The sequence below is a fragment of the Anneissia japonica genome, unplaced genomic scaffold, assembly GCF_011630105.1.
Source record: "Anneissia japonica isolate Jap-2015-1 unplaced genomic scaffold, ASM1163010v1 scaffold287584_len476085_cov161, whole genome shotgun sequence".
In the NCBI taxonomy this organism is placed as follows: Eukaryota; Metazoa; Echinodermata; class Crinoidea; order Comatulida; family Comatulidae; genus Anneissia; species Anneissia japonica.
In genome coordinates, this window is record NW_022693058.1 from 117,916 (window position 1) to 134,757 (window position 16,842).

Here is a 16,842-nt window from a genome sequence, read left to right on the forward strand (position 1 = left end):
AATAACCTCATTCTTTATCTATCACTGCAGTCCACAAACTTTCCCATTGTTCTTATCACAGTGCACGGTAGTAGATCCGAGGGACGCTACCGGAGCCCAGTATACTGCCTAACGGCGTGCCTGCTTGCACCCAGGTGTGACAGCGATGTTGTTTTCTACATTGGTGACTGGAGCCCTGTTCTGGATACTGTACTTACAGTATACCGACAGAGCACATGCATTTCGGAAATATTTTCATAGCTTAAAAATACTGTAGATTTAGTCAGAATTATTTACTGCTTGTTTTTCTTGTACAGTTAAAGCGCAATGAGGATTTTTTGTGAAATGCGCTATAGAAGAATTTACATATTATTATTATCATCAGCCTGTCGTCATCACTCCTAGATATTACACTGCTATAAAGTACAATTTTTTTTTTTCAACTTGCTACATTCGTCACTGGTGGTGATCATAATATTCAACATCATTATCATTCCTATCTCCATCATCCTTTACTTTCTCATTCTCTTTGTTCTCATTTTATCATTTTCATCACCATTAACTCCAACATCCAACCATATCCATCACTTTTTTATATCTTCCGTTTTACAATTTTTTGTCACTATAAGGTTCATCATCTAACACCACTATAGGGCGAAATAGTATAGCAGTAAAGGGGACTCACAGATGGATACGGATGATTTTCAAGACCAGCCAATACCATACATGCTTGTGTCCTTCGATAATACATCTTTCCGGGGTGTCAATCAAAATTAAATGAGCAATCAAAAAAGATCTAGGAATATGCACGTGTCCAAAAAACACAAGTGGGACCTTAGCAACAATATCCAAGGGGCGTGGCTTAGCGGAAAGGATTCATTTAGGCACGGTGCTCTTCACCCATCGGATGGGAAGTGAAGCTGTTGGTCCTGAATGTATAACAGCACATGCACATAAATAGAACCCCATACACTCTATGCAGAAAAATAGGAAATTCTTTCCTAGTGCACAGACCATGGTAGGGAGCTGCACTGTGGCAGCTGTGGGTCCCTTCCCCAGGGGCCTAATCAAAATTTCAACAAAACCTCCTTTCAAGATACAAGATTCTTATATTGTCACTTTGTAGCAAATCTTATAAGTAAAATTCATGTTCCATCGCTACCCATATAAGCATCAGTGTTACTATTACATTTTTGGTGTTTATAAGCTCTAGTACATTATATTAATAAATTAAGAATTATAAATATGTTTTCAGATATAGCACTTGACACAAAGTCTTCTTCAACACTTACTTGCATACTCTTTTCTTGTGGTTTTCTCAGTAGCTTGAACAACCTAAAAGAAAAGGGCAACAACAATAATAATTATTAATTTAATACCCAAATAAAATCAATATTACTATCATAACAAACATAATAAATTTCAATTCCAACTGATATAATTAAAATAATAATATAAAAAATTAATTTCCTGAAATAATTAAATGCAAATTCTAACACTTGCTATTTGAATATTTTAGGTGGGCTACAGTATATAAAATAATCACCTTAATCTTATAAGTGATCACTTGGAGGGAAGATTTTAAAGCCCTTTCCAAACTATTAAATTTTATGTGACAAATGTGTGGTGACATGACCAAATATGGGCATATCACACTTAATTGTCACACAAAATTGAATAGTTTGGAAGGAGTTTTAGCTTCTGTGGATAGATAGTGTACACATTAATACAGTCATCAAACTGATGTTGAAGTTTCCAACTGAAAGTCGTTTCCAGACTATCAAATTTTGTTCGACATTCTTTAAATATGGTGATGATGACATCACATCATGACCATATATAGAAAAATCATGACTATGAGGCATACAACAGGTTTTTTTTGTCAAAGAAAAATTAATAATCTTCACAGAATTTTAGATGCATCATCTAGTTAGCTTACATTATATCTTCCCCAACATTTTTTTTTTACATCGGTGCCACGCCTAAATCTTAAGCGCCGCAATAACATAAGGTGATTTCCACCAGGATTTCTGTTATCCTCTTTGAGCAACCCACCCTTGGCCTAGTATTCAGTTAACTCCTTGATAGTAAGCGTTAAAAGTTCAAATATAAAAAAAAACGGAATTTTTCGAAATGCACATCCAATGAACGTTGGATTTGAATCAGAGCCATTTATGGAATTTCATACCATGCACACCCAAGGAACGTTGAATTTGAATCAGAGCCATATATGGAATTTCATACCATAATGCAAGATGTATTTTGCATCATTAGCCTGTCAATAATAAGGTATAGATTGTCAATTAATACAAATTGGCACCTGATAGGTAGACATGGCCTTCCTGAAAAAACACATCCACAAGAAATGCTACTATCACTTACAACTAATAAGTAGTAAAGACAGAAACATAGGACAGAGATATCGTATTTCATTTTTGTTTGAACAAAAATTGGAATTTAACAAATAGGAATTTAATTGAATAATGTTAAAAAGAATAAAAGTTCTAGTATCAGGATTTGAATCTGAGGCTGACATTTATCTAAGTGTTTTTATGTAAGACAAAAATATAAATTCAAAAAAAATAACATTGATGAAGCCAGATGAAAGTTTTAAAGGATACACCAACTTTCTGTAAGAACCAATAAAATTTTGCCCAGGTTCAGTGTTCTTATTTTTTTGTCAATTTTCATGATAAAATGTTATTTCATTCTTATTTTATAATTTACACACTTTTCAAACAAAAATAGAAAATTGTTATTGTACAGCATTATATTTATGTAGTATAGGGTATAGTCACACCTACTGCACATACGTAGATAGATTTGTTGGATTTTCTATTTTTTTTAAATAAAAACCTAACTGGCTTTCAACCTCAATTTGTTTTTATTTTTCATGTGATTTCAGCCTCAGTGTTCTTATAAAAAAAAAAATGTAGTCAGTAGCCGATCGAATGCGCCGGCCGCCGGCTCTTAAATAAACCCCTGAGTCACAATGAAAAAGAATATATAGTACTGTAATTTGGGTGTTTTTTAAAAACTAGATTATACGGTGTGTGACATTTAAACCCAGTGTGGCTTATTTCTCACACCCTTTGAAATGAATTTACTTGTGCAATGGTGTGGAAGTACTGATTGCTTATGAAACTCAACAAGAAGCCAAAGTAGACTTGTTAACAATATGAAAATATGCGATGTACTGCTATATAGACTTTAGGGAGTGTTTTTAATCATGAAAAAATTATTAATTAAAAACAGGTCTAAAAAGTATTCTCACAAATAAATTAGCACATAATAATTTAACATTCACTATATCATTTCCTTGTATAATCTATAAAAACTGTACTGTGATTACAACATATTTTGTTATATTTATATTTATTTCTTGTATTTATTAATTTTTTTAAAAATTAAAGCAGCAAGTCAACAATGTTAATTTTGAGTTTGAGGGTTTTCAGATTTCATCAGAGAGTATGGTATTTACGCAGTTATTAAATTGTTTTAGTGTTAATCCTTATTTTAGATAAATAAAATTTATTATCTTTTATTTCAAACAATAACTATATCTTAATTAAAACCTCATAGAAATATTGCAAATACATTTCCCTGCATTTTTGCAGAGGATCAATACATTTCATTACAAACTTTATTGAAGTAATAATTATTAAATTTTAAGCCAGGACTTATCGTAAAGCTTACAAAATACCTCATTCAATCGATGGAAATCTTGTTTAATATAACATTTTCTACTTAGCTTTAAGGAGCTTAATTCCAATTTCATTTAAAGTTCAAAACACAAGCACGATCAATAACACTGGCTCTTATGTTTTCAATATCATAAATCACAGAAAAACGTCAAACAGATCTTATTTACATACGGTAATTCTTTACCGCGAGGACGACGATTAGGTCAGGGTTTTATTTTCATCTTTATGGGCGCTTGATCGTCATCAAATTTCACAGCTAATTATCATTCATGGGAACGTTTGGATGATCAACATCCTTTGAACGGTATTACTTATTTATTAGCCAACTAGCTTAAGGCTCCAGATCAATAGCATTACATTTCACTAATGTCTATTGATTCTTGTTAGTATCAAATTTTGTTTTGTTTTCAGCATCGCAAATGTTCTCTCATGCTGTTAAATCTGAATGGGTTGTTCTATTATTTTTGAAGGGGATTCACTCTTAGCTTAAAGTCAGTATATTCAGGTAGAATTCATGTGTGGGATTGGAGAGGGACATCAGAGGCTGCACCCCAGTGGCCTATCGAAGGAATACAAGGTTTGGTAGGTAGCCTTAGGATTGAAGATCATAGCATTTTGGGAAGGCTTATGACTGGAGAGAGACCAGACATCTCAGGAGGCCTAGAACTAGAGAATTGAGTCGACTCTTCGGCATCGTGGAAACAATTGAGAGACTAGAAAAACATGGCATTTTTGTGGACCTCAGGACTGAAAAAAAAAAATAATAAATTCGGAAATTCGTAGACTAGAAAAAAGAGTATCACATGCCTTTTAGGTTTGTAGCTGTAGAAAACTAAGGATGGATGGTAGACATTTTATTATGGGTGGTGAGTGATAACATCAGTAAACTCTAAATAATGGGTAGATTTTAGTGATGGGCAAGGAGGTTAATAAAATTGGGTGGAGGACCATGAAATTACCTTTAGACTGGGTGGGAAACATAAAAACTGGGTAGCCCCGCCCATTATCACTAAATCCCTGCCTTAGAACAAAAGAATGAATGTAGTATCCCAGCCATTCACAGGACTAGAAAGGGAGCATGCATGACAAGCTCAGCAATATCCTTAACTATTCCATTTTCAAACCTTTTTTAAGACGCATACTGCTCCTCTAGGCGAGAATTTTTTTATAAAATGGAAATTTCCAAAACAAATTAAAATTTTTCTTCTTTATTATCATTATGCCTGATACTGCTTTAAAATCTCCAAAAAGATATGTATATTTCTTCCTAATTATATAACTTAAAGCATTTAAACATACCATTACTACACTATTTAAATTCGACAATAAACTTTTATAATTATTTTCTCCTCTGCCTAGATATTTTTGGGAAAACCGTTTGCTAAATAAGAAAACTATATTTTATTTTTATTTTTCTTCCGCCCTCTTCTGACGATCTTTCAACAAATAAGCTCACCTAAAAAGGTATAAAAAAAAGTCCGGCGTTAACAAACAAAAATAAGCAAAACTTACCTCTGAATATGATCCTTCACCAAGAATCTTTCCAAACTCAAAATCAGAACGTTGTTTCTTTGGGGGTTGAACCCTCTGCTGCGACGCATCTGGTTGCGGTGCCATTGAGCTTTCTTCTTTTTGTGGCTTGCTTCCTACCTGCAAGAGCAATGACATTCCAATCATGAGCACGTCTATTTCTACAAAAATATTATCAGACAACAACATTCAATTTATTCACCTAAAAAAAACAAAAAAAAACAAAAACAAACCGCTAGAACAACAGCAATTAGCTACAAACTTAAAACATACGCTTCGGTGAAAAAGCATCTTGTCTAGTTGTTCACAATATCAATTTTACGAGCATGGCTTGAAATTGCCTATCTCTCTTGGGGCCTTAGAATATTTATTGTTGCGACAGTCATACATTGTACAACAATTCCTAATCAATATTATTTCAAACACGTAATTTGGTAACAAACAAGTGTCAAATTTTAATGAATAATCTTCAACTAACGACATTATTTATTAATTTATTATCAACGTAGGCTATCACCTTTGTTGTCAGCAATTAATTGAAACTCTCTGCACCAATTCATACTCAAAATAAAATAGAGAAAATTGGAGGTCTAACACTGAAAAATGTACAAAAATACAAGTTTACTATAATTACTTTTATAGCCTTCTTTAAAATATATAAGAAAGGATCATCTAAATGAAACAATGGGCTGTGTTAAATTGTAGGATTGTTTGTTTTGATTATTTGTGAACCACCCAAATCACTCAAATGTGTGTGTATTTTACTAAAGGTACATTATGCTACAATACCAGACAAACACACTGAAAAAGCACCTAGAGAAAATTCTTATAATTAACATACCGTATACATTTAATTATTTACATATATCTTTTAATCAAATCTTTGGTAGATGTAATGTATCTTTTATAGATGTAATTAAAAGAAGATTGGAAGGGAAGAGAAGGGATAGAAGAAGGGATTATTGGATGATATACTGCAGTAAAGAGAAAGGCAAAAGCTCGCACTGAATGGAGGAAACTATAAACAACTAACTCGTACTCATTCTGCTGCAATAAGAAGAATATCGACGACAATGACAATGAAGATGATCTTTTAATTAATTTAAATTATACACAGATAAATTACAAAACTACTTTGTGAGCAAATAATAATTAAGATTATTAAGAATCAAGAGCATGACAATATTTTTGGATTAACATACCTTAAGCTTTCTGAAAACCAGTGTCAGCATGCTAGGCATATTGTAAACATATAGTAAAATGCTAAAAAATCAGGAGATTTACTTAGTATGCTCAGCTATCAATTAATCCAGTTCATGGACTACCAAAGTACTTTGACAAAAATAGATAATAACTTGTCTAGCTCTATGGATAAACAAGATGATTCCATTTACACAACAGGGGTCGAGTACCATTCATAACAATCTATAACAATAACATCATTATAATATAAATGGTATAGTCCACTCAGGAGATGATTAAAATCAATCTCATTAAACTAGTTTTTTATAACCTTTTACGATGAAATCGTTAAAAGTTATTGCACGCTTAGATTACAGTGTTACGTACATTTATTAATGGAGGATTCTGGTCGGATTGTTTCTGATTACTTGTGTTCAGTGTGGCTAGGATCCTTCTAGTGAGGGATAGCCTAATATCAACAAAGGACAAGGGCCCTTCTTGCAATTGCTAAACAAAACCAGCTTAGATTAGGCTTAATTGCTAGGGCCATCCTAACGATGAGTCTTAAGGACTAACAATATCTGTGCAAGTTTGCTATGCAAGATCTGGTCTTAATCAAGGATAGCATTTAAGTGTTAATAACTCCTACGGGAAATAATCTTGTTTACAAGCTGGTGTACCTCAGTACTATAAATGTTTATGAAGAGCACTGAAAATAATATATTATCAACAAACTCTATCCTATTTCAGTAGTTAAACTTTATTCTACTTCAGATTTTTAAAAAATAGAGAAAAAATATGATTATATAAATCATAATACCATCATATTTCTAAGTCTCTAAACTAAATTGTACACTATATGTTATCAACAAACATAATCCTACTTTAGTAATTAAACTTTATTAAAGTTTACATAAAAAAATAGAGAAAAAATATGATTATATAAATCATAATAACATCATATTTCTAAGTCTCAAACTAAATTGTACACTATATATTATCAACAAACATAATATAATCCTACTTTAGTAATTAAACTTTATTCTACTTACATAACAAAATAGAGAAAAAATATGATTATATAAATCATAATATCATCATATTAAAGTCTCTGAAACTAAATTGTTTCCTTTAATTTGGAAATATACATACAGTACATGTTGCATTGTATTTACTAAATTTTTAATTTTATTATTTTCTTTCAGTATTTTATTTTACTTATTACAAAGTTTTGGCAGAAAGTAAAATACAATATAAAATTCCCTCCAAAGAGAACCAAAAGTAAACTACTATCATCAGGCAATTTCTAATATCCATTGTACATACAGTAAATACTTTAAAATACCCTCTCTGCATTTTTCTTGGAACTCATTTTTAGCTTATCTTGTTAATAATCAAAGATACAGTACGACATTCAACGTTTTTTTTTCACTAGCTCGTTTTTCTCACAAAGAAAAAATACTCGATGTTTCGTAAACAACAGGCTAATCTTAGATTACGGTACCATGGCAACAGTTTTACACCTGCAGAAAAGTAGACCAATGAAAATGTTCATTGCATGTTGTTTGTTCAAAACAATTAAATTCTCATCTGTATGTTATAGATTACTGTACTTAACAAAGTGTGTACTTTATATCTGATCTTGTATTTGCAAAACAACACCAAAGAAGCATCTGGAATGTAGCTGTCATCATATTTTAGGTCATCAACTGATGTCTCACTGTTAACATATTTAGGTCAACAGCCAAAATTGACTTGGTGCAAACATTTTTAGTCAACAGCTACACCAGACTGTATAGTAAAGCCACATCTACACTAGACACGATTATGACACGACGACACGATACAGATGCGTGTTGAAGAATACAAATTAAGCGACGATATGTCTAGGGTAAAACTAACTTAAGGCTTGCACAGGGAATACATCCTCCGCGCAAATATTAGGCCTAGAAATCCATCCGTGCATTTTGAAAAAGCGCTGAGTTCTGTGCAAATTTTGCTTTGACCTACAGTAATCTTAAATGTACCAATGCAGTAGTTACGATTTTGTGCACCAAATTTAAGTTAGTTTTTGAGGTATCATCCCCACAAATTAAAAAACTTTACAAAATGGCATCTATAGTAAAACATTACCCTTTAACAAGAAATCTTTTTATTCCTTGTTTTTCAAATCCACTGCCTGCCAGTAAATTGATTTCAACTGAACAATTTTATTTTGAGTCTGTTCGTGCAGCTCCCACTATGAAATATGTTGATTTCAAAAATACAATATTATTTATTTTATCAAAGTGCCACCAACTGAATCTCCAAATAAGAAATCTATGTTCCTTCATAACTAAATACATAAAGCATACGATAGCGATCATTTATATATACTATCCTGCGTTTTGGAACAAAACTCTTTTTAAACGTTCGTAATTAGGTCTATGTGCTTACTGTAACCGTTTCTGCTGTATTGGCACAAACCCACCAGTGGAGAGAAGCAATTGAGTGACTTGCTCAGACAAAAGCCAAATACACAGCAAGGGACGGAAACCCCAGCCTCGTGAATGAGGACCAATTGCTGCTGCACCAATTCATTCACCAAACTGTTGGCATCACAATATTACATTTTTCACAATAAGGGGCGCTCTCAATCACAATTCGGTAGGACCTACAGTACAATGCAATGCAACAATGAGAGTTCTCGTTGCTGCCTGGATTCTAGGACTAAGTTGGGCCCGAATCTGCATTAAGTAGTGTTATGAGTCTTTCCAAGCTCCTAATTACTGTAAGGGTACCCCTATTAATTTTTGACCTCACATTCTCCTTCGCTCAGTTTCTTTTGGAAGAACCATTTTACTTTGATGTCGATTTGCATCAGGAAAATATCACAGGAGTGATGTTTTGCCCTACCTGACGTGTTATCATACCAAATACTAAGTACATCCCCAATATACTTGTGGAAAAACCATTTGCTATTAAAAGTGATAACAAAAAAAAGTTTTAATGTTGCTACACTCCTTTGACAATTTTCAAAACTAAAGTTCACTAAACCACAAGGTACAGAAAGTCTCACTCAACAGCTAAAGATAGAGAACACATTTTTAGTAAACAGCTAATTATTATAACACTAAACTCACTGTAAACACAATTTTGGTCACAGCTAATAATGACTCGCTGTCAACATATTTTGGGTCAACAGTAAATAATGACCTGATAAAACGAGTATCCTTTACACAACAACATCAATCAAGTAGGAATTGTCAACATAATTAAAAGCCTCCAAAGGAGCATACTCATCAATAATTTGAATAACAATCTCAACTACTATATACTGTACAATGCATGTAATGATTTAATACTCGAATAAGTACTTTTTAGTCAATTTAATTAATAATGTTTAATTTGGTCTGAAGTAGTTTGTTTTCAATAAATATGACAATTAATTAGTTTGTTTAATCTGAGAACAAATATACCAGCCATTAGTTTGCATCATCTAATCTAATCCGTTTTGTTGTTATAAATCTGCGCTCTTAAATCGAACACTGCAGATATTAGTCTTAGCATCATTCATTCCTTAATTTGCTTTAAAGTATATTTATAGAATTAACCAAATTTTTATCATTGGTAAGTGGTGGGGGGGTGTCCGGGGGTCGAACAAGTCTGGCAGAGGGGTCCATACCGAGGGGCTTCCTAAAACCTATTTTTAGGTTCCTTGGTTAGTTAGGATTGATTTTGTTTTATGGTTGTTTCACCATTTTGTAACTTGCAGCGCATAGAGACCACGCAGTATTCGCTACCATTCCCCAACCATTATCATTACCATTGATGGGAGAGTATAGTATTCCTAGGTAAACGCAAATGCATTACAATTTTTCTTAACAGTATTTTTGATATTCTGTGTTTTCCAAAGACAGGTGAACAATGAAGTTAACATTCACTTTCACCTTTGCTTAAGAACCAAAAATTATTGAACCCAATTGATTAGATTATAGAACCACATGATACAAGAGCTCCTACAGAGCTTATTAAATAATAATAATAAAAAAAAATTGATGTAAACAATGACTAAGGCTCACTGTATAGGTTTTAATGGATGGCATTTTATTTAATGAACACAAGTATGCAACTTTCATTTCACTTCTAAGCTTATTCAAGATGATATGTTAGGGTAAACTTTGTAACTTGCAACGCATAGAGACCACGCAGTATTCGCTACCATTCCCCAACCATTATCATTACCATTGATGGGAGAGTATAGTATTCCCAGGTTAAATGCAAATGCATTACAATTTTTCTTAACAGTATTTTTGATATTCTGTGTTTTCCAAAGACAGGTGAACAATGAAGTTAACATTCACTTTCACCTTTGCTTAAGAACCAAAAATTATTGAACCCAATTGATTAGATTATAGAACCACATGATACAAGAGCTCCTACAGAGCTTATTAAATAATAATAATAAAAAAAAATTGATGTAAACAATGACTAAGGCTCACTGTATAGGTTTTAATGGATGGCATGTTACTTAATGAACACAAGTATGCAACTTTCATTTCACTTCTAAGCTTATTCAAAATGATATGTTAGGGTAAACAAGTTTAACTTATGAGGAAATTGAGATACTGTAATGTATCATTGTTTACAGAATTTAAGTACGTCATTTTTTTTGTAATTATGTAAGTAATTATGTAAGACACATATTTAAAGGTTGTAAGAAATCAGTTGCTAAAACAACAAAGTTGTTACAAGACAGGTAAAATGTTATGTGTGGCACTGTGGAAGAACAAACAAAAATACTGTTTTCTCAAAAGCATAAAATGCTGGGAAATCCATTACTATTTACCCAGCATTTTTTGTCACTTCTGGTCGGAGTAATGTCGCTACCGTTTGGTGACTAATGACAATCAATCAATCAATCAATCAAATGCATTTATATAGTGCTGGTATTCATTAATAATGTTCAAAGGCGCTCGACAAAGTTAAATTTGAAATGCTTCCGTGCTTCCGAGAACATGTAGGTCTTCAGACGTTTTTTGAAAATGTTGACGCTTTGTAAAGCTTTGCTTTGTGACAAGTCTTGTATGTGCTTAAAACCACAGATTATGAAAATACAAATGTGCTCTTTTCTGTACTCAATAAAATTAATCAATAGGGCTGTAATAAAGAATCGATAACAAAGTGGCTTATAACTCGGACAAACTAAACTCCAAGCAGATTCAATGGCTGATTCCGGTGGAAGATGAAAAGTTCAATGCACGTGCAAATATGATCTCTTTTTGTGTATCTGTCATTCAGTCGATATATATTGGCGTTCTTTTTTCTTTTTTTTTTTGCCTATTAGGAATTATATCTGCTCCATACATTAGACAAAATATTGAATCAAAGTGCAAATATTCTTTAGTGACGCATCTAGACGTCTTGAAATGGCAGGGAAGGGGATGATGGGGAACGAATGTGAAGTGGGGACTTAAATTGAGGGATTTTCAACTACTATTTTAGGGGATGTTCCCCCACGCCATCCCCCAGATACACACTAATATTATTTTTGTCACTTTTGTATCTCCTTTACATAGTTCTCATTGGTTTAATAAAATCTAAATCATAAAAAAAATAAAACTATGAATAACGCAATTAAAACGATCAGACAAATTATCAACTTTCTATGTTACATACCACAGATCAAAATAATAATAAATAATAATTTCCTGTTTTTGTATAACACCCCTTTGCTTGCATGAGAAAACTACTATACACTGCTGTTGCTGCTAATTAACTACTAATTAAAGATGTGCCATAGTTTTGGCTTTGAAAGATACTAGAGAGGAGAAGTTGCAAATTTTGGATTATACTGTGAATGCTTCCTGTAAGTTAAAACAGTTTAAAGGTCTGTTCACACTATGATGATAATGATCAGGGATAAAAAGCTAAAAAGCAATTGTTCATATAGAAAATAAGAAATTGTTTTTCACTAACTACGATTTTATCGTTTTCCCATGATTATGACATCATTTGATTTGATTTGTGAAAATATTTGTTATCGTATACACGATAATTCATTATCGAATGCTAGTGTGAAAACTTATCTTATTTCTTTTATTTTTCTACATGAACAATTACTTTTTAGCTTTTTATCGTTGTTCGTTATCATCATAGTGTAAACAGGCCTTAAGTAGCAACTTCTGTTCTACATTTGATAAACAAGTTAATAAAAGTTATCTGACTATCACATTGGTAAGTGCACATTGGTACTTCAAATTTCTTTCTGTTTCTGTTGCTATACAGCAGATGATTATGCAGACTCTCATAGAAGATGGTAAACAAGTAGATATGGTAACATGTCAACTGATTTAATGACAAGAGCCAGCTGTTGTTTTGCATATTTTAGAGACAATTAATAAGCCAGTCATCTTTTTCTGCTGGGTAGGATAAGCCTATAGATACTGGTGTCAAGTTCACTTTAAGTGGTTTTGATGATTCAAAACATAATAATTTAGCACTGTATCACGTTTATTACTAATTCCACATTCAAGACATTGCTTACCCAGGTATAGCCTATCGGAATTACAGGATTGGTCAGTTATCATTAAATCACTATGGGTAGGGAAAGAGCAAGGTACATAGGAGAGAAGAGGAATGAATTTTTTTTTTAATTTCTGGATACAAGTACAAGATTCAATTTATAATTTTCATTTCTTATTTTGCTACAAGTGCCATCTTGGGCCAACATCCACACAAACACAATGTAACACAAAAAATACAATACATTGGCAAGTATTGGTATGCATCATGGGGTTGGGAGTCACTCCACGATGCATGGTCGAATGACCTACAAATCCCACCTAAAACGAAATAATGCAAAACCTTAAATTGAAGCCCTGGGCTTCTTTTTTATTTGTTTGTGAACTTTAGATGGACTTCTTTTTGAGGCTACTTTGCAAAGTAAAGAGGGAGGGCTTCTTTTCAAAATAAATGCTGTAAATTTTGTGAATCTGTACTATAAAACAATAAATAGGGCCAGTGTAACATCAATTTATATCATGGAGTGTATTTAACTGACATTAAATTACCTAAACTACTGTATAAACCAAGCTTGTTTTTAATTTATTTTGTTATTTGAAATCCATGTACAGTGTATACTGTACTATCTCGAAAAGAAACCTATCCTATAAAAATAAGCCCATGGGCCTCTTTTCAAGGCTAATTCTGAAAACTAAACAGTGGGGCTTCAATTCGAGGTGGGCTTGATCTCGAGATTAAGCCCACTAGGCTGCAATTCAAGTTTTTACGGTATACATTGTGGAGTAGCGGCATTGCTCCATTAAGGTCCTAATGACATGCATACCCCAACCAACCCTAAATAAACTACAGTATGCATCCTGATTTTAGAAAGGATACAACTGTACCAAACTGGACAAAACAGCTCAGTATGTCCAGTATCCATAGCTTTTCCAAAAAACAAACTTTATAACTTGCCATGACATTGTATATTCTTCTTTCTTATTTTTCTGTCTGACCGATCATAATCCTATTTTGCTAAAGGGATAGTTCAGACAAGCTGCTACTCCTAAAACTACTACTACTACTAGGCTGTTCTCATGGGCACCGATCTGTTTTGAAAATTGGCGTGAACAGTTTTTGAGTCCACACTCACCTCAGCCCCAAAAATTTGATGAAACAGTACCTCTAGAGGGCCGGTAATTACAATCTTTAAAGTAAAATTCATCATATATGTACTGTGGCTGTACAGCGCTCTTTCGTTAAAATCTGGGCCATATTAAACATTTCATTTCAACTATTTTCATGCATCTTCTTGACATGAAATTACATTACAGTCGAAAAGTGGGGGAATCAACTTCTCTCCTTAAGAATACGTGGGGGATGTATCCCTAATGATCTGCATCCATGCCTGTTCTTATAACTTTGTATTAAGCTAATACTTTTATTTCACTGGATTGAATAAATGTTATGATGAATGAATGAATAGATGAATGAATGATTGAGTGACTGAATGAACATACTCACAAACTATATAGTAACTCATCAATTTTAAGTGCAATTGGTTTTAATTTTTATATTCTTTTTTTCCTATGTCTTTGATGGCAGAAAAACGAAAACAGAAAGTAACAAAAAGAGAAAGAAATAAAGGTGGGTGAAATTCCCAAGAAAGAGAGAAAAAAAAACTATGAAGTAAGAAATTAAACTTTTACATATATCTAGTGCAATGCAAGTGCAGGTACTGTATAATTCCAGGCAATTCTAAAAGTTGGGACACGGCCCTTCCGGACCTCACCTGTACACAAAGCTAGAGTAGATTATACCAGACTTCCTTAGTACATTCACATTTAACCTCTAGTATTAAAAATATATATTACTAAAAAATTGGTTTAATAGTATTATATCAACAAAGCTGTCAAAAAATCAAAGAGGCAATCAATATTGAAAGTTGCAACAGCATTACAAAGTAAATACACACAAAACCATTATACTACCATTTTCATAAATTATGTGCATCATGATAATAACAATTTAAGTCATGATTTGTAATTTTTGATCTGACCAAGGGAAAAAGGATTATTAAAGCCCCATTACCGGCAAAATTTCAGTTAAGAAAAATCTGATTTTCATATGTTATAAAGATTTATTAATATAATAGGAAATTGCTAGTTTAACTGAATTTAGACATTTCTAAACATTAAAAAAATGTAAAATAAAGACTGAAATTTGATTTTATTTTTGTGTTCCACACAAAAAATGAAAGTGGATAATTTTTTATGTTTGATTTTGTAATAGGTCTACGAAGAAACGTAGTAGGCGCCGGAGACATTAGCCTATCCAAAACTGCTAGGCTAGGCCTTGCCTTACCTCGATTTAGGTTCTGTTATCACACATAAAAACGACCGACATGATATTGTCCGTTGCTAGTATTGACACTTGTGAAATATAATATTTCATAGGAATTATTTCAAATTTGTTTAAAAAATTATTCCGATATTTTGACAATTAAACATATCTCAGGCCTACTTGATTGACCACAGTTTGCAAGATGCGAAGTACAAAAACTAATCCCATTAGAGAGGGCGCACTTTATTGACTGTATAAATTATACATAAAAGCAAGAGCGGATGCGATATACAGCCTGTGAATTTGAAGAATTCAACGAAGAATTCGTTGAGAAAATGGTAATTTCCTATAAGAAATAATCTGTATTTCTAATTTTTTAATTCTTTTGCGTAATGGGGCTTTAATATTATTTTAAATAAGAAAACATTAAATAATAAGATAAATAATAAAATAAATAATTAATAAGAAAATTATTATTATAAAAATATTATTATAAAAAATTTAAAATATCTAATTGCCCTCCCAAAAACATAATATATTTTGTTTGTTGTTTGATAGTTTTAAACCCATAGATAGGTTCAAAACAAGTAATTATCGAGAAACAGGCTACTTTTTAAAGATTATTTTAATCATTTAAAAAATTCTTTTATATCTTAGCTCTACTTAGCTGCATCTTGAGTCCTTGTCACAAACAAATGTATGACCCAACACAGAAAAACAAGAAAACATATGCACATGCTTAAACCTCATGTCAAAGATGTATCTATTAAGTTCAGATAGGTTTCTTAATGTCGCAAATTTCTACTTGAGATTACAGAATTTATGTATGGTATGTAAGTTAAAAACATGTTTTTGAGCATGTACCAGATCTTCACTTGTCAGACGGAGATATGTAGATCATGTCAACATACAGTATCAATGCATTTTATTGAGTCAAGCAAGCTGTGGCGTATTGCATTGGCCAAATATAACGTGCCCAATGCAACCATCTCAGGTTACTGAATCTATCAATCACTAATGATAATATAAAGCCACCTAATCTGTGGTGTGATTTATTAGCCAGATACTATAGTATTTGCCTAATGCAATGGAAGCAGCTCTGTCAATCAATCCATCAATATTGGCATCAATGAATATTGGCATCCATCAATATTGGCATCCATCAATATTGCATCAACTAATATTGGCATCGATCAATATTGGCATTAACCAATATTGGCATCAATCAATACTTGCATCGATCAATACTGGCACTGATCAATATCAGCACCAATCAATATTGGCACTGATCAATAATGGCACCGATCAATATTGACATCGATCAATACTGGTATTAATCAATATTGGCTTTGATTAGTGGCATAGGTAAATTAATTAAAAATGGCTTAAAAATGATTGGAAGCTTCAGTGCAGCATACATTCTAGCGCAGGTACAGGAGCCCTCTGAGTCACCTCTGCTCCTAGGTGGAAAATGCCAAGGCAGAGGAAGCAAGGGATTTAAACATTACCCCCATCAGACCCAATATTAACCACTGCAACCACTGCACCGCTAACCTTGGTACTTAAAACATGGGCTCTAAATACCAGCCAAGTTGTTTACTACATAATCATCAATCAATCG

General features: G+C 32.7%; 1 protein-coding gene across 2 annotated transcripts in view; it reads right to left on the bottom strand.

The window, feature by feature from the left end:
• Positions 1–16,842, bottom strand: part of LOC117100611 (3-phosphoinositide-dependent protein kinase 1-like) — a 47,224-nt gene that overhangs the window by 17,436 nt on the left and 12,946 nt on the right. The window contains exons 1-3 of one of the 2 annotated variants that reach the window (XM_033240395.1): positions 6,416–6,563; positions 5,196–5,333; positions 1,272–1,314 (exon numbers count right to left, since the gene is read on the bottom strand). In XM_033240395.1, the coding sequence (XP_033096286.1) occupies positions 1,272–1,314; positions 5,196–5,333; positions 6,416–6,454 (220 nt within the window). In that variant the 5' untranslated portion in view covers positions 6,455–6,563. Of the gene's footprint in view, positions 1–1,271; positions 1,315–5,195; positions 5,334–6,415; positions 6,564–16,842 lie in introns of those variants that run through there. The other variant, XM_033240396.1, reaches the window with a different exon arrangement.